This window comes from Puma concolor, chromosome C1 (genome assembly GCF_028749965.1).
Source record: "Puma concolor isolate L17-30 chromosome C1, mPumCon1.1.hap2, whole genome shotgun sequence".
In the NCBI taxonomy this organism is placed as follows: Eukaryota; Metazoa; Chordata; class Mammalia; order Carnivora; family Felidae; genus Puma; species Puma concolor.
The window spans coordinates 107,960,263-107,985,091 of NC_141674.1; the positions used below are offsets into that span (position 1 = coordinate 107,960,263).

The 24,829-nt window shown below is 41.3% G+C and overlaps 1 protein-coding gene across 3 annotated transcripts; it reads left to right on the top strand.

The window, feature by feature from the left end:
• Window positions 1-6,392: 6,392 nt before the first annotated feature.
• Window positions 6,393-7,877, top strand: IVL (involucrin). Of its 3 annotated transcripts, XM_086718268.1 has the most exons (3): window positions 6,393-6,590; window positions 6,621-6,833; window positions 6,888-7,877. In XM_086718268.1, exons 1-3 carry the CDS (start codon window positions 6,429-6,431, stop codon window positions 7,569-7,571), a joined length of 1,059 nt encoding a protein of 352 aa, XP_086574394.1. In that variant the 5' UTR covers window positions 6,393-6,428; the 3' UTR covers window positions 7,572-7,877. The 3 variants fall into 3 exon arrangements, with proteins under 3 accessions (XP_086574394.1, XP_086574393.1, XP_025768505.1); XM_086718267.1 differs by having other exon boundaries at window positions 6,621-7,877; XM_025912720.2 differs by having other exon boundaries at window positions 6,393-7,877.
• The last annotated feature ends 16,952 nt before the right edge of the window (window positions 7,878-24,829 follow it).

Here is a 24,829-nt window from a genome sequence, read left to right on the forward strand (position 1 = left end):
AGGCCCCTCCAGGAGCTATCATGCTGTAGGAACGCAATCTCATTTGGATTTCTCAGTGAGCCCAGCATAAGGGAACACAACTGGTCCACATGGGGACTCATGTGCACAAGAGAGATCATCTCGTGGGCTAAGCTGAAGCACTGCCAGAGGCCCAGGAGCAGACTGACCCCAAGAAGGAGCAAATGGGAAATCAGAGACCTAACTTCTGTCTCCATTCCACTCCCATGCACTGTGGGCCTTTGGGGCTTTAGGCCTCTCACTGGCAAAATGAGAAGGTTAAATCTGTTGGCTCTGGAATACCATTTATCCTTAAAACTCTATATTTAGGCAGGTAACACACTGACTTCTATCAGAAAACATGGCCATGACCCCCAACAATAAAACAGTCAGTTTCAGTGCAGTCTATGTGCTAACCACATATATTACCTCACCAAATCCTCACAGAATAGAAGGAGGTATTTGTATCCCCATTTAATAGAAAAGGAAACTAAGGGCCATAGAGTAAATGTGACATGTCCAGATAACAAGAGGTACAGTGAGATTCAAACCCGGGCCTGTCTTATCCCAAAGCCAGTGTCCATCCTTGAAAAGTAACACTCCTCCAGGTTGTATTAGGCTAAAATATACATCAATACTAGCCAGGAAGTAGAGCTTTCTGTTCCCAGGACTAACAAGGGTCAAAGCAAGTGCATTTTTGCTGAATCTGAGCCAGGGAAGACTGGCCCTTCTTCCAGAAAACCCAGAACTGACCACAATGGGGTCAGTCAGTAAATGGTTGACAAACAGAGTTGAAAGATGTCTGAAGTTACATAATGAAATCTGTCACCACCATCAGATGCTCAGGCATCTGGGAAGGCAGCCTGGTAGGGAAGAGAGCCCACTACAAGGAGATCAGGATCATGTGGGTTTAAACCTAGCTCAATCGCAGACCTCCTATAGGCTCTTGGGCAGCTCATGTCTCCTCTCCAGACTTCAGTGCTCACCTGTCACAAGAGGGGTCTGGCCCCCTTGCTTTCACCTGGCTGTTTTCGGAAGCTCCTATGCACCAAGCACCAGATGAGGCCTTCCCCATTCATTAAGTCCCCTCTAGTTCAAGCATGCCACTGCATTCTGGGCCAAAATTCAACCACAAAGAATTCAATTTCCCAAACAGTGAGCCCAAGGGGAAGGGCACCTGCCAGCTGGAGGGGAGGGCACTAAGCATCTCTGTTTCTCCCTACTGACAGTCTTCCATGTCTTTGCTCTTCTTGTTCTAAGAGCAGAGTCACACATTGCCTTCTACAGCAATCAGCACTGGGACTGAAAGTGGGAACGAGCAATCCCACAGGTCAAGGAAGGGAAGCCAGAGGAAGACAAACAGGGACAAACAGGGCACATCACGTGAGCCAATCCAGAGCCCTGGGGAAGGAGAATCAGCCTCCTGGCCCTTTATGGGTCTCATCTCTCGTCCTTGCTTTGTTTCCTCCTGGAACAACAGATGGACACAAGAGGCGAATGAGGAGTGAAGGTCAGGTTTAGGAGGCCATGAAGGAGGCCAGTAAGGACTCAGGGCACGTGGGGATCCTACCAGTGCAGGTGGCAGATTGAGAGATGATGTTAGTGGCAGTGACTCTGGCAGAGGAGGAGGCTTATGGGGAAGAAGGACAAGTTAGCAGCCTCAGAGAGTGGGGGCACTGCCTCACCAGGGAAGAGCTTGGGCATGGCCACCCAAAGTGGGAATGAGGGACCTCCTGGTCCAAGTCACCTTCCTAGGACCATCTGCCATCACCCCATACTGACAGCTTACTAAGAGCTGTCCTTGACATCCTGCCCCCAGAGCAGTGAAATGCTGTGACCAACGTTCCCTCCCCTATAGCTAAGCAACAGTTCAAATGGGCTGTCTCACTTAGGGAGAAAGAGAACCCAGCCAGTTTCTGCTTCTTTGACAGAAATATCTGGAGCCTCCCTGGGTTGGGGAAGAGCTGGGGTCAAGTCCTCTGCATGTGTCATGGGATATGAGCTCATACTCATTACACTGGGCGGGGGCTGGACAGTTACCCAGACTCATCATGTGCACCCGGGGCCAATGAGGTCACTCACACAGACACTGAATCTCCTCCATATGCATGTATGTCTGTTACCTAAATGGGGCAGTCTGAGGGCAGAGTCTGGCACCTCTGAGCCCTAACAGGCTGGGGCTTCTCTAAACCGTCCCCTGCCCACATGGACTCCCTCAGTTCCCCACTCCACCCTTCTCCCCACACCCTAGCTTTGCCCAGTGACCAAAGGTTCACACACACGGTCTTCCCCCCAAAGCTCTCATTATGCTGTGAATCAGAGGGCGGGAGGCAGATCTGGCAGATAAGAGCCCCTAGAAACCCATAAGACTGGTGTGACTTCCTTGAGCAGGGTCTGCTGCCCTGGGACTGACTGTGAAGGGCTGGGGAGAGGCCGATTCCTCCCATGTGAGGTCAGCGTCCGAGTGCAAGGCATGAGTGTCCATGTGAGGATATTTGGTTAGTTCTTCACTGGGGAAGGGGAGGTCAGAGGGTGTGAAGAGGGCTTTTCTTGCCCCAGCAGATAACGTAGTTCCTATGCTATGGGGGAGGAAGTGTGAGGTCCTGGGTGGGTTCAGGGAACAGAGATGGCATGAGCAGACAGTGGTACTCCAGGGGCAGAGGACCCTCCACCAGTTTTTCCAGACTGAGCTCTAGGAGCATGGCAAAATTAGCATTATAAATAGATATTTATGGGGCTGGAAGGAGATGCCTGTCAGGAAACCACAGGGAATCAGAATATTCCTCACAATTAGCCCCAGAAATGAGTATTTGCTTTCATATTATTCTAATATTTCCTTTTGATTAGGTTGTAAAGAAGAGAGTTTAAATAAATGATATCCACAAAATAAGCTATTAACCAATCATTAAAAAGAAAGGCATGTTAGGGGCGCCTGGGTGGCTCAGTCAGTTAAGCATCTGACTTCAGCTCAGGTTATGATCTCACAGTTTGTGAGTTTGAGCCCCGCGTCAGGCTCTGTGCTGACAGCTTAGAGCCTAGAGCCTGCTTCAGATTCTGTGTCTCCCCACTCTCTCTGCCCCTCCCCTGCTCACGCTCATTCTCTGTCTCTCAAAACTGGATAAACATTAAAAAAAAAGAAGAGCATGTTATAATTCAATTTTGTTTACACACACATTTGCACATACACAATGCTAAAATGTTTAATAGTGGTTATCTCCAAGTGGTGAAATTCACCATTCATCCATTCCTTCAACTAATACTTATAGAGCATTTTGTATATGTGATGGTTATGATGGATCCTGGGGACATTGCAGAAAACACAGCAGGCAACCCCCCTGCCTTATGGAGCTTATTTTCCAGTGGGAAAGATAAAAAATAAGTAAGTGAACAAATCTCGACTATTATTAGTGAAATGAAGTGAACCAGAAGATAAGCCTCTAGGTAGGTAGTCAAGGAAGGCTCTCTGGCAGACCCCAACACTTATACTGAAGCTAAAAGACACAAAGAGTTAGAGGGGCGCCTGGGTGGCGCAGTAGGTTAAGCGTCCGACTTCAGCCAGGTCACGATCTCACGGTCCGTGAGTTCGAGCCCCGCGTCAGGCTCTGGGCTGATGGCTTGGAGCCTGGAGCCTGTTTCCGATTCTGTGTCTCCCTCTCCTCTGGCCCTCCCCCGTTCATGCTCTGTCTCTCTCTGTCCCAAAAATAAATAAAAAACGTTGAAAAAAAATTAAAAAAAAAAAAAAAGACACAAAGAGTTAGAGACCCTGGAGGAGCCTGCTGGCTGAAAGAGAGTAGACACCAAGCCCTGAGGTGGGGAGCCCTGGACTTGTCCTAGGAACTGAGGACACCTTGTGAGGGCCTTTGAAACCATAGCAGTGAGTTTGGATTTTATTCCAGATGAGCTAGTCACTTTCAGCATTGAGGAGGGATAAGTTTCTTTTTTTTTTTTTTTTGATATTTTGCTTTGTTTTTATTTTTTTTATTTATATATGAAATTTATTGTCAAATTGGTTTCCATACAACACCCAGTGCTCATCCCAAAAGGTGCCCGAGGAGGGATAAGTTTCAACCCTTACTCTGAAAGATTGTTTAAGCTATTTTTAGAGAATGGTTTGGAGAAAGCAATGAATGATTTGGTGTTGATCAAAACCATTATGCATTTCAAAAAAATGTAGAAAAAAGCAATAAAAAGCAATCATAAAAAGCAATATTTATTATTTTATATATTGTGTATTTAATACTTGTTTCTTTGCCTGGATTCATCCATGCTTTGGATTATTTATGAACATGGCTTTCTTGAGAACTTCTGTAACTACACACTTGCACATGGGACCTAGACAGCCCCTAGGTTATAGCAAAAGACTCTTACAAGCCTTCTACTCGATTCTTTAGGTCTAAAGTCTGACCCCCTCCAGCCAGGATTTATTTCCACATAGAGCGGAGTTATAGGTATTTCCTGAGAGCAGACAGGCTGTGGGCTAGTGGTCTGGCAAACTCATCCCTCATGAGATGTGATTCTTCCACCTTGACACCACATACACTGGCCTGAACATCCCATAGAGGCATACAACTTTCAATTCTGTGCCCTTGGAAATGAATCTCTAGGTCTAATTGTGAGAATGACCCTGTTTTGCAAGTGAAGAAATTGATATTCAGAGAAAAGTCTTGGCTGAAGTCACAAAGCAATAGAAAAAGGGGACAAGTTTCCCAAGATGCCTCCCTCACCTCCCCATGCCCAGGTCAGATGAGTATCACAGGAATGACTGAGTCCCCAGAGCCCTCTGTGAGTCTCTGTGAAAAGGGACCCTGAGGGGTTTTCTGCTTCAGGTACCTGTGATGAGTCAGGAAAGGGCTGGAAGAAGTTGACCAACTTGAGTGGTGAAACCAGTCCATCTTCTTCAAGCAGGGCAGGAGGCTGGGCTGGGGAAACATATAAGGGCACCCTGGCCCCTGCTCAGCTCAGCACTGCACTAGAGGCCTCCACAGCTGTCCCCACTGTGAGTCTGGTAAGTACTAGCTGGGAGCCCTGGGACTGGCACTGCACACTAGAGTGTGGTTGTGTGGCTAGCCTGGGTGGGTGTGTGGATCACTCTCAGACTGGATTCAGATGGACTCCATGTCTTTCCAGGTGGACTCAGGTCACTATGCTGAGAGACATATGCCACGGCATGGAAATACAGAACAGAGAGCAATCTGCTCCCCTCCTGTACCATCTTTTCTTGGTTTGATGTTTTGGAGAGAGAGGGGGAGAGAGACAGAGAGAGAGGAGAGAGAGAGAGAGGAGATGGGGATGAGGAGGAGTAGAGCCAATTTCTTCCCTGAACTGTCTTACTTGGGCTGACTGTGATTGTGCCTTCATCAGTGGGCAGGGGTTGAGGGAAATGCATGTGGCTCTTGCTATGCTGCAGAATGGAGGACTGAAAAATGGGGAAAGACTTCTAATTGGAGAGACCTAGGCAAAGCAGTGGCAGGAAAATGCAACTGAAAGGTACAAGACTCGAAAGAACTCACTCCACTTCTCAGGAACCTCCCAGGCCTTCCTTCTACCCCACCCCACCCCACCTCCCAGGTGCTAGGGCTGCAGCGGAAGCTCCAAAGGTCATGAGAGAAAGCTATGGAGTGGAACAGGCCAATCTGCTAACTTTTCAGAGGAGAAATCTGAGGCCCAGAGGGGCTAAGGGACCTGCTCAGAAACACACAGCCTTTCAGTGTGACACTTAAGCAGATTCTAGGTCATGTGACCAGTCCAAGGCATGTGCCATGACCCTGGCATGGACCACTGATTTTCTAGGACTCAGGAGTCCTCCAAAGTCCCTCTCTTCCTAGGGACTCACCTCTTCCCATCAGAGCTCATCTCTCCTTCTTGGTCAGTGGAGATTAGAAGTAGGGGCAGAGGCAGGATGGCTCAGTGATTTAAGTGTCCAGCTTGGTCTTAGCTCAGATCATGATCTCATGGTTTGTGGGTTGGGATCAAGCCCTGTGTCCGACTCTGCATTGACAGTACAGGGCCTGCTTGGGATTCTCTCTCTTTCCTTCCCTCTCTGTCCCGACCCAGCTTACACTCTCTTTTTCTAAAAAAAAAAAAAAAAAAAAAAAAAAAAAAAAAAAAAAGGAGCGAGGGCAGAAGCAAGGATTAGGCAAAAAATGGCACCCAGCCGACCCTTGTCCAGAAACTTCAAAGACAGACCTCTTTGTTGGCTCTTTCTGGGAACAAGAGGTTCCCAGGAGGGTCTTTCTTGGCTGTCCCCCTCCTCCCCTCCACTCTGTGATTCTGGGGAACAACCCAGAGTGGGTAGGAGAGCCCCAACCCAAGGTAAGAGAAGGGATGCTGAGAAACCAGGCACTGCTACAGATTGCAAGGATTCATCTACTCCCTCTGCCTTCAGTCACCCTCTGACCCCTCCTGTCTTTTAGGTTAAAGCAGCTTCCAGGATGTCCCAGCAACACACTCTGCCAGTGACTCTGCCTCCCTCACTCTGTCAGGAGCCCCTCAAGCCAGTTTGCCCTCCCATCAATACCCAGCCCGAGCAAGTGAAACAGCCAACCCCACTGCCTGCCCTGTGCCAGAAGATTCCCTCTAAGTTCCCAGGGGAGGTCCCCCAGGAACATGGGGAACATGGGGAGGTCCCCCAGGAGCAAGGGGAGAATCATACAACTCTCGTGAAGGGGGTGACTGAGCAACAATGTGAGCCACAGCAGCAGGAACATCATCTGGAACAGCAACAGCAGCAACAGCAAGACTCACAGCAGCAGGAACAGCATCCAGAACAGCAGCAGCAACAGCAGGACTCACAGGAGCAGGAACTTCACCTGGAACAGCATCTGGAACAGAAGCAGCAGCAGCAGCAAGAGTCACATGAGCAGGAACTTTGCCTGGAACAGCATCCAGAACAGCAGCAGCAGCAGCAGCAAAAGTCACAGGAGCAGGAACTTTGCCTGGAACAGCATCTGGAAAAGAACCAGCAGCAACAAGAGCCACAGGAGCAGGAACTGCACCTGGAACAGCATCTGGAACAGCAGCAGCAAGAGTCACAGGAGCAGGAACTTCACCTGGAACAACATCTGGAACAGAAGCAGCAGCAGCAAGAGCCACAGGAGCAAGAAATTCACCTGGAGCAGCATCTGGAACAGCAGCAGCAGAAAGAGTCACAGGAGCAGGAACTGCACCTGGAACAGCATCTGGAACAGCAGAAGGAGCAGGAAATACAGCAGCAGCAACAAAAGGAACAGTGTGAGGAACATCAGGAAGCAAAAAACCTGGAGCAGCAGCTGGAGCAGGAGAAAGCACAAAGGAAGCAGCAGCAAAAGGAACAGCTGGGACAGGAGAAGAAGATCATGGGCCAGCAACTGGATGGAGATCTAGCAAAGAGAAATGAGCACCTGGAAAAGAGAGAAGAGCAGCAGCCAGAGCCAGCAGAGCAGCAGGAAGGCCAACTGACGCAGCCTGCATTTGTCCCAGCTCCTGGCCAGGTCCAAGAGCCCCTACTAGTCCATCCACTGAGGGGAGAAGTCATGCCCCTCATAGACCAACAGCAGCAGAAGCAGGAGGTATATGGCCCCCCAAAATATAAGTAAGCACCCCCAGTCCCAGAGGCTCTCAGGCTATCCCACACAAATGACAAGAGAGCCAGTGGCCTCTCTTACCTCAGGTCCCCAGCCTGGTGGCCCACCTCATCTGTGAAACTGCCTAACCCTGTCCTTCTGCATGTTTCTTTGATGGGGCTGGGAGAAGGGAAAGTTATTGCCCAGAACCCATCCCTAATGAGCTCAGTCCCAACAGGCGGCCATGGCCTCTGTCACTAATTCTGACTTTGTCCCCAGTATTATAGTTGAATCTGTGAGTATTTACAATAATACAGAATAAATCCTGGAAGTCTGGGATCCTGTATTCTCTTTGTCTTTTCTCCTCTGTCTCTCACCATGTAAAGAACCTGTGCTTGAGTCAATGGTTGCAATGGACTCTCTTGGCCAATTCCCAAAAGAGGACAGACATCTTTAATTCTGTTCCCCAAACCACCCAGTGCATTCAGCAACTTCTTAAAAGGAACCAAAACCAAAACCAAACCAAACAAAAATAACTTCACTCATGTACCTGAAATCAATGTTTGCCAATTGCTGGTCGTGAAACAGGGACAAGTTATTCTGGTTGGGGGAAGGAGAATCTGTCCACCTCATTCCAGCACTGCCTCACACCACACACTAGGCTCAATCCTAGCCCCTGGCCAAGCTCCACACGCTGCCTCCGATCTCCTTTCATCTCCTCACATTGGGGACGACCATGGGAAGACAACACCAGGGAGGTGTGGGGCTCCAGCTGGGTTCTTGTCCTTTTCTGGGTGTTTGTCTGTAGAATAGCTTCCAAGAATCTTATGAACTGTCTACTTGGCTAAGGAAGATTTTAAGAAAGTGATAGGAGCAGAATTGAGCAATGTGAGAAGAGGAGACAAGCTCAAGACTGGTGTCTGATGGGGAAAGTGACAGTGTGACTAAAGAAGGTAAAGATTGGGCTTGCTGTAATCATGGGAGTGCCAAAAAGGCTGTAGAAATACAGACCCAAGGCCACTGCAGTCATTACCCTGATGACACTTCTCCAGTTTTACTGCCATCAGTCACATCAGGACTTGGGACACTCTCTCTCCTAAACTCTACTTTAATGCTCCAAATCACCTGCCTTTCACTATTTAACCCTATCATTGCAAGCAGGTTGTCTCAATCCACCCAAAGCTATTTTATCACAGCAATGAGTATATGTCTGGGGTATATTGAGACGTCCATAGGCAGCCAGATTCAACAGACCTGAAAGGCACTTGGCCTCCCTCACTCCCCATCCAACCCCATGGCAACACTTGCCATGTCTCCCCCTTAAGTACCCTTTCTGGGGCAGTGATACCACCATCTGTGTATTCATCTCAAGAGAGACACCATGATCACTCCTCCTCCTCTTCTTCCCCAGGCCCTGCTCAGGACCACTTCCTTGCTATCCCTGCAACACGCCCAAGCTTGGACTGAGATCATTCCTCACCTCCTCTATTGCAGTGGCCTTCAAGCTGGTCTCCTTTACTCCCTGGCTCCCTACACACCCCACATTGCACGCATGACACAGAGGACAGGGTATTCTACTTAAACTTCTGATCTAACCTCATTGCTCCTGTTAACACTTGTCAGTGGCACTCATTACAGATCTTCCTCAGCTTACAGTAGGGTTACATCCCGCTAGACCTATCATAAGTTGGAAATACTGTAAGATGAAAATACGCTTAATACACCCAACCTACCAAACATCAGAGCATAGCATAGCCCACCATAAACATGTTCAGAGCACTTACATTAGCCTATAGTTAGGTGACATCATCCAACACCAAGCCCATTTTATAATGCAAACTTGAACATCTCATGTAATTTATTGAATTCTGTACTGAAAATGAAAAACAGATAGGTGGTATGGGTACAGAATGGTTATAAGTGTCTCAGTTGTTCACCCTTGTGACTGTGTGGCTGACAGGGAGCTTGGCCTCCCTGCCACTGCCCAGCATTACAAGAGAGTAGCATCCACACATTGCTAGCCCAGGAAAAGGTCAAAATTCAGAATTTGAAGTTTGGTTTCTACTGGAGGCATAATGTTTTCACATCATTCCATAGTCAAAAAATCCTAAGTCAAACTATAGTAAGTTAGGAACCATCTGTACTTACTTAAAGATGAACACACTCCAGTCCTCCCAACAGGACAAGACTTAAGAGAATCCTGGGTAGGACTGGACAGGAAGATTGGGGGCCAAGGGAGAAGTTACCAGAAAAACTCAGAGTATGCACACATTCCCTTTAGAGTCAGGTTTTGATTTTTTTAAAATAAACTTTATTTTAGAGCAGCTTTGGATTTACAGAAAAGTTGAGAAGCTAGTACAGAGAGTTCCAACACACTCCACACCCAGTTTCTTGTATTATTAACATCATACATGGATATAGTTCATTTAGTACAATTAATAAATAATATTAATATATTATTATTACCTAAAGTTCATGATTTACTCTGATTTCCTTAGTTTTTACCTAATGTCTTTTTCTGTTCCAGGATTCCACCTAAGATGCCCCACTATATTTAGTCATCTTGTCTCCTAGGCTCCTCGTGATTATGACAGACTTCTCTTTTTTTTGTTTACCTTGACCGTTTTGAGGGAGTAGCTATTTTGTAGACTATCCCTCAATTTGGGTTTGTCTGATATTTATCTTATGATTAGAATTAAGTTGTGGGGTTTTAAGGAGAAAGAGCATAGGGGTAAAATTTCATTGTTATCACATTATATGAAGACTCCCATCTATCTATAGTGTCCTGTCCTGAGTGTCAAGTATCAACATAAATTGTTTGGAATTTTCTGTATAGGAAATTTGTTTCTTCCTTCTTGCTGTTTATATGTTTAATCACTTGTTTATATCGGTATGGACTCATGATATATATTTTATATTCTGGCTTATAATCCAATAGTTATTTATTTTTCTTTTTTATTGTGGTAAAACACACATAACATAGGGGCGCCTGGGTGGCTCAGTCAGTTAAAGCATCCGACTTCAGCTCAGGTCATGATCTCATGGCTTGTGGGTTTGAGCCCTGCATTGGGCTCTGTGCTGACAGCTCAGAGCCTGGAGCCTGCTTCCTCTCTCTCTGCCCCTCCTCTGCTCGTGCTCTGTCTCTATCTCTCAAAAATAAATATTAAAAAAAAATTAAAAACCCCACATAACATAAAACTTACTATCTTAATAATTATTAAGTTCAATAGTTCAATAGCATTAACTACATCATCAGTTACATCAGCATCAACAGTTCAATAGCATTAACTACATTTATTTTGTTATGCAACTTTCCATCTCCAGAACTCTTTCATCTTGCAAACCAATCGCAACAATGGCAACCACCATTCATTCTCTTTTCTTGGCTTCTTTTTGTCTTTTTTAAAAAATCTCTCCTTTCCCCCAAATGCCAGCCTCTGTTAATTATCATTCTACTCTCCAAGTTCAGCATTTTTGGTCATGAATAAGTAATTATGTATTAAGCTAAATAATATATATTATTACATAAAAAATTATATGGTACACTAAATATAATATAATATAATATAATATAATATAATATAATATAATATATAATATGTTATATATCACATTTGATTATCCATGCATCTTCTGACATTTATATTATTTCCATATCTTGATCATTGTGACTAATGCTACAGTTAACATGGTAGTGCAGATACGGAATTCATTTCCTTTGGGTATATACTCAGAAGTAGAATTACTGGACCATATGGTAGTTTTATTTTTAGTTTTTTGAGGGTCATCCATATTATTTTTTATTAAGGCTGTGCCAGTTTACATTTTCACCAATAGCGTACAATGGTTCCCTTTTCTCCACATCCTTGCCAACACTTGTTAGCTTTTGACTTTTTTTTTATAATAGCTATTCTAACAAATATGAGGTGATATTGTGGTTTTAATTTTCATTTTCCTGCTGATTAGTGATGCTGGGCATCTTTTCATATTCCTGTTGGAAACAGTATGGTATTGACATAACAATGGACACATAGTTCAATGGAACAGAAGAGAGAAACCATAAATAAAACCATGCACACATGGTCAACTAATTTTCAACAAAGATGCCAAAAATACACAATAGGAAAACATAATCTCTTTAAGAAATGGTGTTGGAAAAAAACTGGACATCCACATGAAAAAGAATAGAATTGGCCTCTTAGAACCATACAAAAAGTCAACTGAAAAGGGGTTAATGATTTAAATGGAAGATATGAAATCATAAAACTCCCAGAAGAACATGTGTGGGAAAAGCTGTTTGACATTGACCTTGGCAATGTTTTTTTTTTAATTAATTAATTAATTTTTGTTAATTTACATCCAAGTTAGTTAACATATAGTGCAATAATGATTTCAGGAGTAGAATCCAGTGATTCATTCCCTGAATATAGCCCTCAGTGCTCATCCCAAAAAGTATCTTCCTTAATGCCCCTTGCATTTAGCCCATCCCCCCAACCACAACCCATCCAGCAATCTTCAGTTCTCTATATTTAAGAGTGTCTTATGTTTTGTCCCCCTCCCTGTTTTTATACTATTCTTGCTTCCCTTTCCTTCTGTTCATCTGTTCTATATCTTAAATTCCACATATGAGTGAAGTCATATGATATTTGTCTTTCCCTGACTGACTAATTTCACTTAGCATAATACCCTCCAGTTCCATCCACATTGTTGCAAATGGCAAGATTTCATTCTTTTTTATTTCTGAGTAATATTCCATTATATATATATATATATATATATATATATATATATATATATTCCATTCCATTCATTAGTCGATAGACATTTGGGCTTTTTCCATACTTTGGTTATTGTTGATAACGCCGCTATAAACATTGGGCTGTATGTGCCCCTTCAAAATAGCACACCTGTATCCTTTGGATACAGCAATTGCTGGGTCATAGGGTAGTTCTAATTTAATTTTCTGAGGAACCTTCATACTGTTGTCCAGAGTGGCTAAACCAGTTGACATTCACACCAGCAGTTGCAAAGAGCTCCTCTTTCTCTGTATGCTCATCAACATCTGTTATTTCCTGAGTTGTTAATGTTAGCCATTCTGACAGGTGTGAGGTGGTATCTCATTTTAGTTTTGATTTGTATTTTCCTGATGATGAGTGATGTTGAGCATTTTTTCATGTGTCTGTTAGCCATCTGGATGCTTCTTTGAAAAAGCGTCTATTCATGTCTTTTGCCCATTTCTTCATTAGATTATTTGTCTCTTGGGTGTTGAGTTTGACAAGTTCTCTATAGATTTTGGATACTAACCCTTTACCTGCTATGTCATTTGCAAATATCTTCTCCCATTCCATTATTTGCCTTTTACTTTTGCTGACTATTTCTTCCACCATGCAGAAGCGTTTTATTTTGATGAGGTCCCAATAGTTCATTTTTGCTTTTGTTTTCCTTGCCTCTGGAGACATGTTGAGTAAGATGTTGCAGCCAAGGACAAAGAGGTCTTTGCCTACTCTCTCTTCTAAGAGTTTGATGGCTTCCTATCTTACATTGAGGTCTTTCATCCATTTTGAGTTTATTTTTGTGTATGGTGTAAGAAAGTGGTCCAGGTTCATTCTTCTGCATGTCGCTGTCCAGTTTTCCCAACACCATTTTCTGAAGAGACTCTCTTTATTCCATTGGATATTCTTTCCTACTTTGTCAAAGATTAGTTGGCCATATATTTGTGGGTCCATTTCTGGGTTCTCTATTCTGTTCCATTGATCTAAATGTCTGTTTTTGTGCCAGTACTATACTGTCTTGATGATTACAGCTTTGTAACACATCTTGAAGTCTGGAATTGTGATGCTTCCAGCTTTGGTTTTCTTTTTCAGAATTGCTTTGGTTATTCAGGGTCTTTTCTGGTTCCATACACATTTTAGGATTATTTGTTGTAGCTCTGTGAAGATTGTTGATATTATTTTGATAGGGATTGCATTGAATATGTAAATTGCTTTGGGAAGTATCGACATTTTACCAATATTTGTTCTTCTGATCCATAAACATGGAATACCTTTCCATTTTTTGTGTGTGTCTTCAGTTTCTTTCCTAAGCTTTCTATAGTTTTCAGTGTATAGTTTTTTCACCTTGTTGGTTAGGTTTATTCCTAGGTATTTTAGTTTTTGGTGCAACTTTAAGTGGTATCAATTCCTTGATTTCTCTTTCAGCTGTTTCATTATTGGTGTCTAGAAATGCAACCAATTTCTGTGCATTGATTTTATATCCTGAAACTTTGCTGAATTCACGAATCAGTTCTAGCAGTTTTTTGGAGAAATCTTTTGGATTTTCCATATAGAGTATCATGTCATCTGCGAAGAGTGAAAGTCTGACTTCCTCCTTGATGATTTGGATAACTTTTGTTTCTTTGTGTTGTCTGATTGCTGAGGTTAGAATTTCCAATACTCTGTTAAATGACAGTGGTAAGAGTGGACATCCCTGTTGTGTTCCTAACCTTAGGGGGAAAGCTCTCAGTTTTTCCCCATTGAGGATGATATTAGCAGTGGGTCTTTATTTTTTTAATATTTATTTATTTTTTGAAAGAGAGAAAGAGAGAGAAAGAGCAAGTGGGGAAAAGGAAGAGAGAGAGAGAGACACAGAATCCAAAGCAGGCTCCAGCCTCTGAGCGCCCAATGTGGGACTTGAACCCACGAAGCATGAGATCATAACCTGAGCTGACGTTGGACGCTTAACCACCTGAGCCACCTAGGCACCCCTAGTGCCTTTCGTACATGGTTTTTATGACCTTGAGGTATGATCCTTCTATCCCTACTTGCTTGAGGGTTTCTATCAAGAAAGGATGCTATACTTTGTCAAATGCTTTCTCTCCATCTATTGAGAGGATCATGTTTGCAGATATTGAACCAGCCCTGCAGCCCAGGTTTAAATCCCACTTGATCCTGGTGAATAATTCCTTTAATGTATTGTTGGATCCGGTTGGCTAGTATCCTGTTGAGAATTTTTGCATCCATGTTCATCAGGGAAATTGGTCTATAGTTCTCCTTTTTAGTGTGGTCTTTGGTTTTGGAATCAAGGTAATGCTGGCCTCGTAGAATGAGTTTGGAAGTTTTCCTTTCATTTCTATTTTTTGAAACAACCTCAAAGGAATAGGGGTTAACTCTTCTTTAAATGTTTGGTAGAATTCCCCTGGAAAGCCAGCTGGTCCCTGATTCTTGATTTTGGGGAGATTTTTGATTACTAATTCAACTTATTTACTGGTTATGGGTCTGTTCAAATTTTCTATTTCTCTGTTTCAGTTTTGGTAGTTCACTTATTTCTAGGAATTTGTCCACTTCTTCCATATTGCCTAATTTATTGGCATATAATTGCTCATAATATTCTTATTATTGTTTGTATTTCTGCAGTGTTGGTTCCTTTTCTGCAGTGATCTTTCCTTTTTCATTCTTGATTTTATTTATTTGGGTCCTTTACTTTTCCTTTTTACCAAACTGGCTAAGGGTTTATCAATTTTGTTAATTCTCTCAAAGAATCAGATTCTGGTTTCATTGATCTGTTCTACTGTGTTTTTTAAAAATTTTCTATAGCATTGATTTCTGCTCTAATATTTATTATTTTCTGTCTTCTGCTGGTTTGGGGTTTTATTTGCTGTTCTTTTCCAACTCTTTAACGTGTAAGGTTAGGTTGTGTATCTGAGACCTTTCTTCCTTCTTTAGGAAGGCCTGGATTGCTATATGTTTCCCTCTTATGACCACCTTTTCTGCATCCCAGAGGTTTTGGGCTGTCATATTTTCATTTTCATTGGCTTCCATGTACTTTTTAATTTTTTCTTTAATTTCTTGGGTAACCCAATCACTATTTAGTAGGATGTTCTTTAATCTCCAAGTATTCACTGTCTTTCCAAATTTTTTATTGTGGTTGATATCGAGTTTTATAGTGTTGTGGTCTGAAAACATGCACGGTATGATCTCCATTTTTTGAACTTGTTGAGGGCTGATTTGTGTCCAAGTATGTGATCTATTCTGGAGAATGTTCCATTTGCGCTCAAGAGGAATGGGTATTTGGCTGCTTTAGGATGAAATGTTCTGAATATATCTGTTAAGTCCTTCCTGTCCAGTGTGTCTTTCAAAGCCATTGTTTCCTTGTTGATTTTGTGGTTAGATTATCTGTCTCTTGCTGCAAGTGGAGGGTTGAAGTTCCCTACTATTATGACATTATTATCAATGAGTTTCTGTATGTTTGTGATTAACTGATTTATATATTTGGGTGTTTCATGTTGGCGACATAATTTTTTATAATTTTTAGATCTTCTTGGTGGATAGGCCCCTTAATTATGATATAATGCCCTTCTTTATCTCTTGTTACAGTCTTTATTTTAAAACCTAGATTGTCTAAGTATGGCTACTCAGGCTTTCTTTTGGCAATGATTAGCATGATAGATGGTTTTCCATACCCTTACGTTCAATGTGAAGGCATCTTTGCGTCTAAAATGGGTTTCTTGTAAACAGCATATAGAATGGATTTTGTTTTCTTATCCATTCTGTTACCCTATATCTTTTGATTGGAGCTTTTAGTCCATTGACATTTAGAGTGAGTACTTAAATATATGAATTTATTGCCATTGTGTTGCCTGTTGAGTGGGAGTTTCTGGTGGTATTCTCTTGTCCTTTCTAGTCTTTCTTGCTTTTGGTCTTTTTTGTTTTGTTTCCTCTTTTCTCCCCTCAGAGATTCCCCCTTAAAATTTCTTGCAAGGCTGGTTTAGTGATCACAAACTCCTTTAGTTTAGTTTTGTTTTGTTTTTGTCTGGGAACTACTTTATCTCTCCTTCCATTTTGAATGACAGTCTTGCTGGATAAAGAATTCTTGGTTGCATATTTTTCTGATTCAGCACATTGAATATATCTTGCCACTCCTTTCTGGCCTGCCAGGTTTCTGTGGATAGGACTGCTGTAAACCTGGTGTACCTTCACTTATAGGTTATGGAACTTTTTGCCTTGCTGTTTTTATAATTCTTTCCTTGTCTGTGTATTTTGTGAATTTGACTATTATATATCTTGTTGGTGGTTGGTTTTTGTTCAGTCTAATGAGACTTTTCAGTCTGTCTTGGATTTTGATGTCTGTATCTTTCCGCAGGTTAGGAAAATATTCTGCTATAAATTTAAGCACAAACCTTTTACCCCTTTTCCTCTCTCTTCATCTTTTGGGACTCCTATGGATTTGGATGCTATTCTTTTTTAGTGAGTTACTAAGTTGTCTAATTCTTATATCATGCTCCTTGCCTTAGTTTCCCTCTTTTTTCTGCTTCATGGTTCTCCATAATTCTGTTTTCTATATTGCTGATTTGCTGCTCTGCCTCATCTATCCTTGCCACCATTGCATTATTTGAGATTGCATCTCAGTTATAGCATTTTTAATTTAGTCCTGAGTAGATTTTACTTTTTAATCTCTCCAGAGATTTACTTTAAATCTCTCCAGAAAGGGATTCTATGTTTTATTCAACCCCAGCTAGTATTCTCATTATCATGATTCTGACTTCTAGTTCAGACATCTTGCTTATATCTGTGCTGATTAAGTCCCTGGCTGTCCCTGTGTTCCTGTTCTTTCTTTTGACGTGAATTCCTTCATTTTGTAATTTTGGAGGAAGAAAAATAATTAATAAAATTAAAATTAAGAAGATTAAAAACAACACAAAAAATAAAATAAAGGAAGTTAGAGTCTTGGTATGTTTTTCTCTGGTTGTTAAATAAAGCTTGATTGAATAGAGAAAAAAGGGAAAGAAAAGAAAAAAGTAAGAAAGCATTTAAAAATTAAGAAAATGTATAAAATAAAATAAAATGAATTTAAGAAGGTAAAAAAAGAATAAAAAAATAAATTTACAAAAAATAGTAAATTTTTTTATTATATAAAAACGGAAAATAAAAAATAACCTTTTTTCCTTCTGTACCCAAGTATAAGAAAAAGAAAAGAAAAGAAAAATGAATAGATGGACCAGTGAACAGAATGAAATCTGAATGAAATTACATCCAGTTTCCCCTAGAGGTCAAATTACAAAGCACTTTATAGTCTGTACACTAAGCAGGTGGAGAAACTTGTGGTGGTCTTCTAGGGCTTGGTTGGCACAGTTGGATGGGGCTTGGTGTAATGTCTCCATTCTCCACTAGGTTGCACTGCTTAGCTTACTGGAGTGGATCCGTGTGGCATGTGTGCATGTGTGTGTGCATACATGGAAGAGGTGACCACCACCATCAAGCACCCCTCCTTTGTCTCCAGCTTCTGTCCGCTTCCCACTTGTACTCTGTCTGTGATCAAGCTGTCAGCCTGGCAGGTGGTACCTCCCACTTGAATTTTATCTCAGATGGGGCTGTGTTTCCAAACCCCTCACTTCTGAGGGCCCTGTGGTTTAGACCCTCTCCAACCCCCTGGAAGAGGGTCTCACTGACAAATGGCTTGGTGCTAGCTTGCCCCTGGAACATTCCTGTGATCATGCTGCTGCAGAGGCTCAGAGATTGTGGCCAGGTGCTGGCTTGTCCCAGAAAAAGTTTGTGTAAGAAGCGGTTCAGGGATTATGGTACACAACACACAACCAGCTCCAGGTTTCACTGCACCCTGGCATCTTTGTTCCAATACCAGCAATCGTGTTCTCTGGGGTCTGCTGGGACCTTGCCTGTGGGAAGGCCATATGGCCTCTACCAAATGCCCTCATAGCAGGGGAACTGCTTCTCCCCATATGGCCCATGGACCCCTTGGACCTCGCTGCTTTCTTCTGGAGATTTGCCCTTCCCACCAGAGCACCACCAGGTAATGGGCTGCAGAATTTCCAGTGCTGCTCTCCCTTGTTTATAGAGTCCTAATGGTATGGAAACCCTCTCCTTTCTCCTTTCTCCCTTTTGTATTCAGTCACATATGGGTTTTTCCATTCTTTCTCTTTCTCTCCATATACTTTTGGGAGGAGTGCTTTTCCTGTACTCTCCCTGCTTTCTCTGTCCTCTTTCCATAACTACACCTCCCTACCCTCCATGGCTTCTCTCTCCCTCTGTTCACCTCTCCGTGATGCATACCTGTTGAGTTCTGTGGTTCAAGTTATGCAGATTGTTGTGTTAATCCTCAGATCAATTTTCTAGGTGTGCAAAATGGTTTAATGCTGATCTAACTGCATTTCAGGGATGAGAGAAGCAGAGAACTTCCATGTTGTTCTGCCATCTTGGCCACTCCCATTTGGCAATGATTTTTTTAAAAATGTTTATTTATTTCTGAGACAGAGACAGAGGGTGAGCAGGGGAGAGGCAGAGAGAGAGGGAGACACAGACTCAGAAGCAGGCTCCATGCTGCGAGCTGTCAGCACAGAGCCCGATGCAGGGCTTGAACTCACAGACCACGAGATCATGACCTGAGCCGAAGTTGGACACTCAACCGACTGAGCCACCCAGGCGCCCCTACAATGATTTTTTTTAGATCTGACACCAAAAGCACAGACAACACGAGAAAAATAAACAACTAGAATTTATAAAAGTTTCTCCACAGTAAAGGAAACAATCAACGAAATGAAAAGAGAAAATATTTGCAATCCATGTATCTGATAAAGTGTTAACATTCAAAGTATATAAAGAACACTTAACTACATAATATCAATAAACAAACAAATAAATTAAGAAATGGACAAAGGACATGAGTAGTAGTTCATTTTGTTGCTCAGACTGTTCCAGCTCTAGTCATTGTGAGCTCTTTCAGTTAGCTCCTGTGTCCTTTCTGGAACTACAAAATGCCCTAGGCTCATCTTGTATGTTTTCTGCCTCTGTCTAGAATCAATAATTTCTCTTAGGGATCTCTTTTTCATTTTATGAAGAATGATATTAGAAACCAAGACCTGGGTACGTGGTGTGCTCATTGCAACTGGTTTGTCACTTCTTTTAGGACCTCTCAGCTGACAAAATATACTGTATATTCTAAGGTGTGTGTGTTTGTGTGTGTGTGTGTGTGTGTGTATGTGTGTGGTTCCATATGTAACTAAATTCAGGTAAACATAAGTTCACACTGATGTCTCTGATGGTAATGCATTACCCCATAGGTCATTCTAGCCTCCTCCTCTTTCTCACTTTCAAATTTTGACTTCAACAGTAAGAAACCCAATACCCACCATCTACCATCTAGTTTTTTTGATTATTCATTTCCAGTATACACATATAGCAGAATTAGAATTATTAACTTGGACCCCTTTCCATGAGTATAAATATCATTATCAACTATGGGATGATGCCTGTTTACTGATCCCTCTCATTTCCAAAGTTACTGGGGTCATCCCTCCAGTAAGGTTGTTTCATATAACACTGATTCTCTTGTCACAGTCTGCATTCTTCCCTAGAATGTCTTGACCTCTTAAATAATTTTTTTCAATTTTCATAAACTAAGATTCACTTGTGCTGTAAAATCCAATTGGCCTCGGCAAATGCATAATTATATGTATCCACCATAACATTATCATACAGAATATTTCCATTGCTCTAAAACACTCACCTATGCTTCACCTGTTAACCTTTCCCTAATCTCCCTGAACCCCTGACAACAACCGATCCTTACATTGTCTCTATAGTTTTGCTTTTTCTGGAATGTCATATAATTGGAAGCATACAACAGCATGTAGCCATTACAGAGTGGCTTCTTTGACTTTGCAATATGCATTTAAGGTTCACCTATGTCTTTTCATATTTTGGTAGTTCATTTCTTTCTATCTCAGACTAATCTTTCATTGTATGAATGTACCACTATTTGTTGATCCATTCACCTATTGAAGGACATCTTGTATGTTTCAATTTTTTGGCAATTATGAATAAAGCTGCTGAAAATCTTTGTGTAGACGTTTTTGTCTTAGAGACAGATTTTCAAATCATTTGGGCAAGTACCTATGAGCATAGTTGTGGATCACTTAGTAAGAATATGTTTAGCTTTGTAAATACCCTCCAAAGTGACACATAAAATTGACACCACAGTCATTCATCATGATACCTATGATTTTTTTGAGGGGTTATACTGGTGTATTAAATAGGTGTGTATAATGGGGACTACTATGAGTGTGGCACTATTCTCTTCCACTTTGCCCAGGATGATGTTGTGCTGTTTTTTATTTACAATCTATAGGTTGGGGTTGGGGGGAGTTGTACAGTGCTATGACTTTCAGTTTGGCCTTTCTATTATGATAGCTCTTACTCTATGGATCAAGAAACAAACACTTGATCCTGAGAAAACTTCCGTGTCCTAAATATGTTCATCCTGCAAGTTCATCTTATCTTTAAGGCATCAGTGCATACAGGAACTGAAAACAATGGCCACTGTATGTCCATGGACCTCTTGGACCCATTGGTAAAAGGACCTGGGCCAGAACTCTACCACTGCTCTGACTGTATATCGAATAGTCCTTAAAAAATCTGGATATTTCCTTCTTTCCAAAGAATAGTTACTTGGGAAATAATTGGATACATCACTATGGTATATATTTGATGAAGTGTCATAAAGTCTTTCCTCAAAAGGACTGTATTCCTTTCAATCAATGGGTTCAGCGTCTAAGAACTGCCTCAGAACTGAATATCAGGTAAAGAATTATAACTTAGCCTTGAGGCAGCTGACATCAGCCATATTTATGGATATATATATATATATATATATATCGCTAATTCCTACTCATCCATCTTGTCCCTAAGAATACCATTTTCTATCACCCATTGCTCTAGATCCCTGTAAGTTAGGGGACCCAGGTGAACATTCTGACATTTCAATGTTGCTGACTAAGACAGTAATCACAGCTCCCTTCCCTCTAATGGCTAACTAGTGCCACCTATCCTCTGCTATTCCAGAATCCTATCATCTTCACTAAGACTATGGAGATCAGTTCAATAAATATTTCCTACCTCAGCTCCAGACTACAGAGGACAGCCACTATCTGGCTTCTCAGTGATGATGATTCTTCCTCACCAGTACATTCTTTGTAACTTTAGTAAAAGGATTGTTTCTCAAGCTATCCTGAAGAACATATCCAGTTGCTGGGTTTTGGTTGTATAACAGATTCATTCTAGCACATCCACTTCTCAAACACTTTATCCTTTCCTCAATATTCTCAGCAGGCATTGCACCTTCCTTATAATTTTTTTTTCCAAGTCCCACAAGCATCCCAGAAGCATATTAGGACCATCTCTGAGGAACTGTCATAATTATTGCCCCAGATCAATAAACAATGTCCTAGTCGGTCTCCTATTCCTCTCCTTAAGGTCTAACATTCTCAAGCTTCTCTGTCAGGTAAATTCTCTTGTGCACTTGAATATATTGCTTGCAGCTTCTTCAGTGAATAATTCTCCCATCCCTCTCTTTTATAAGGCAGAACCAGCACTAACCCGGCTGGCTCTGCTGAGACTCTTCAGAGTCTTTGGCCCAATGGGAACGTGAGGACTGAGATCACCTATCCAAGGAAAGTGGCCCATTTCTACAGGCTGAGAAAATTCAAAGGATTCTGGAATTCAGTGTTATCAAGCACATTGTGAATATGTTTCCATTTCTTCCCTAGGGCCCTGCTCTTGATATAAGAAACATGTGAAAAACAACCTTCATGCATTGTGAGTGGGAATGTAAATTGGTGCAGCCACTGTGGAAAACAGTACAGATACAAATAAAAAGAGAGATGTTATATGATACAATAATTCCACTACTGGATATGTACCCAAAGGAAACAAAAGCGCTAATTGGAAAAGATACACAAATCCTTATGTTTATTGCAGCATTATTAATAATAGCCAATATCCATGATATGGAAACAACCCAAGTGTCCATCGATAGATGAATGGATATGTATATATATATATATATATATATATATACACACATATATGCATGTGTGTGTGTATGAGTGTGTGTGTGTATATAGTGGAATATTATATAGAATAGTATATATATTATATATTTAACATATATACATATTTAACATATATATATTATATAATATATATATAATATATATATGATGGAATATTATTTAGCCATAAAAAAGAATGAAGTCTTGTCATTTGTGACACCATGGATGGACATAGAGGGTATTATGCAGAGTGAAATAAATCAGACAGAGAAAAACAAATACCATATGATTTCACTCATATGTAGAATCTAAAAAACAAAACAAACAAACAAACCAGAAACACCCATAAATACAGAGAACAAACTATTGGTTGTCAGAGGGGACGGAGTGGGCAATGGGCAAAATGGGTGAAGGGGAGTAGGAGGTATAGGCTTCTGGTCATGGAATCAACAAGTCACAGGGATGAAAGGTGTAGCATAAAGAATATAGTCAAAGGGCACTTGGGTGGCTCAGTTGATTAAGAGTTTGACTTTGGCTCAGATCATAATATGGTTCATGAGTTTGAGCCCCGCGTCGGGCTCTGTGCTGACAGTGCAGAGTCTGATTGGGATTCTCTCTCTCTCTCCCTCTATCTCTGCACCTTCCCTACTCTCTCTCTCTCTCTCAAAATAAATAAATAAACTTAAGTTTTGTTTTAAAAAGGAATATAGTCAATGGTATTGTAATCGCATTGTATGGTGACAGATGATAGCTACACTTATGGTGAGTGATGTACAAAATCACTGTGTTGTATACACTGAAACTAATGTAACATTGTGTGCCAGAAACATTTCAATTAAAACAAAAAAAGGAACATGCGGGTACTACAAATTCAGGTTTCTATGAGGGTCACGATTATGTCCTAGGCTCGGTGTTTAGAACCATCTGCCCTCTGCAGGAGATGAGGGTCTTTAAACAACGTTCTTATGTCCCGAGATAGTTAATGGATGACCTGAGTTTGTCATTTTTTTCTCCTTAAGGCATCAGTAAGATCCAGGAACAATCAACCGATTCCATTGTCTTTATGGTTACCACTTCTTCATATGTTCTCAAATGTCAAAAATACTTCACAAGCCAGCACAAGACCATCCACTGTATCTTGCCCCAATTTACCATAAAATATAATAATGACAATGCTACAACATTCCAAGAGCAATTAACACTCCACTTACCACAGTGAAGGGTTTCTTGTATCCTCTGGCCAGGGAGTAAGTCAACTACAGAATCCCACCATCAGTCTCTGCTTCCTGGGACCACAGCTGGTTGTCATTGCTGGGTTCCCCAGCAGCACTCCCTAAGGTGAGTATTTGTTTACAAGTTATTTATTAAAGCAGTTCTTCCAGGAGAAACTATTAAGGGAGTAGAAGTAGGATTGGGAAGAAGATGAAGCCATGTAGGTGTTTGCTTTTAGGAATAGATGTATGGAGGGTAGCTTCAACCTGGCCCAACAAAGACAGCCCTACACTCAGAGATGTATTGATGTGAGGCAAGAGAGACAAGCTTCCACACTCCAGTGCCTATAAGCCAATGGCTAAGGGTCATTCCAAGTAGACATAAAATCTTGGGCCCTTCAGACTTTGTGCATATGAGGACAGAGCAGACTCCATTGTCCAAGGGCAGTCATATGAAGAAAAATCACAATATGAACAAATGGAAGTAATACCATATGGTATGGTAATACCATACCATACCAATGGTGATGTTGGTAAACTCCAGACCATGAAAACTCTGTATGACAAATATGATTTCTTCAATAGAAGATTGCAAGGAGGCAAAAAAATGGACAGGGAACCTTATGGATTAAAATAAACTTTAAAGACATATTAGCCAATAACAATGAGTCTACCTTATTTTGATCACATTTCAAATAAATTCTGAAAAAAATTAATGACTCTAATGAGATAATTAGAAATGTGAACACTGAATGGATATTTCATTATTAATTTTTTTATATTTTAAAGGTATGATAATATTTAACATAACTGCTTGGAGAAAAAAAGTCCTTAATTTAGAGATATCTATAGATGAAATGACACGAGTCATTTGCTTTAAAAAAAACCCAAAGGGGGCAATGATTGGGGATATAAATAAGACAACACTGCTTATAATTTGGTAATTATTTAAGCTGGATGATATACATGAGATTCATTCTACTATCCAGTCCACTTTTGTATATGTTTAAAATTTTCCATAGATAGTAAAAAAAGTCATTGAAAAATACTAATAATGACAATATAGAAATTTGTCCTTTATAACTACTTATATATATATAATAAAAACCAGATTTCAACTTAAAAATGTAAAGAGTAGTAAAGAACTTTTAATACATTTTATAGAGATACCTTAGCTTAGTCTCCCCTCAAGAAAGGTATGGTCTAAGACAGCAGAATGCACACAAGTAGTTTACTTTGAGAAGTGACCAAAAGTAGCCAAA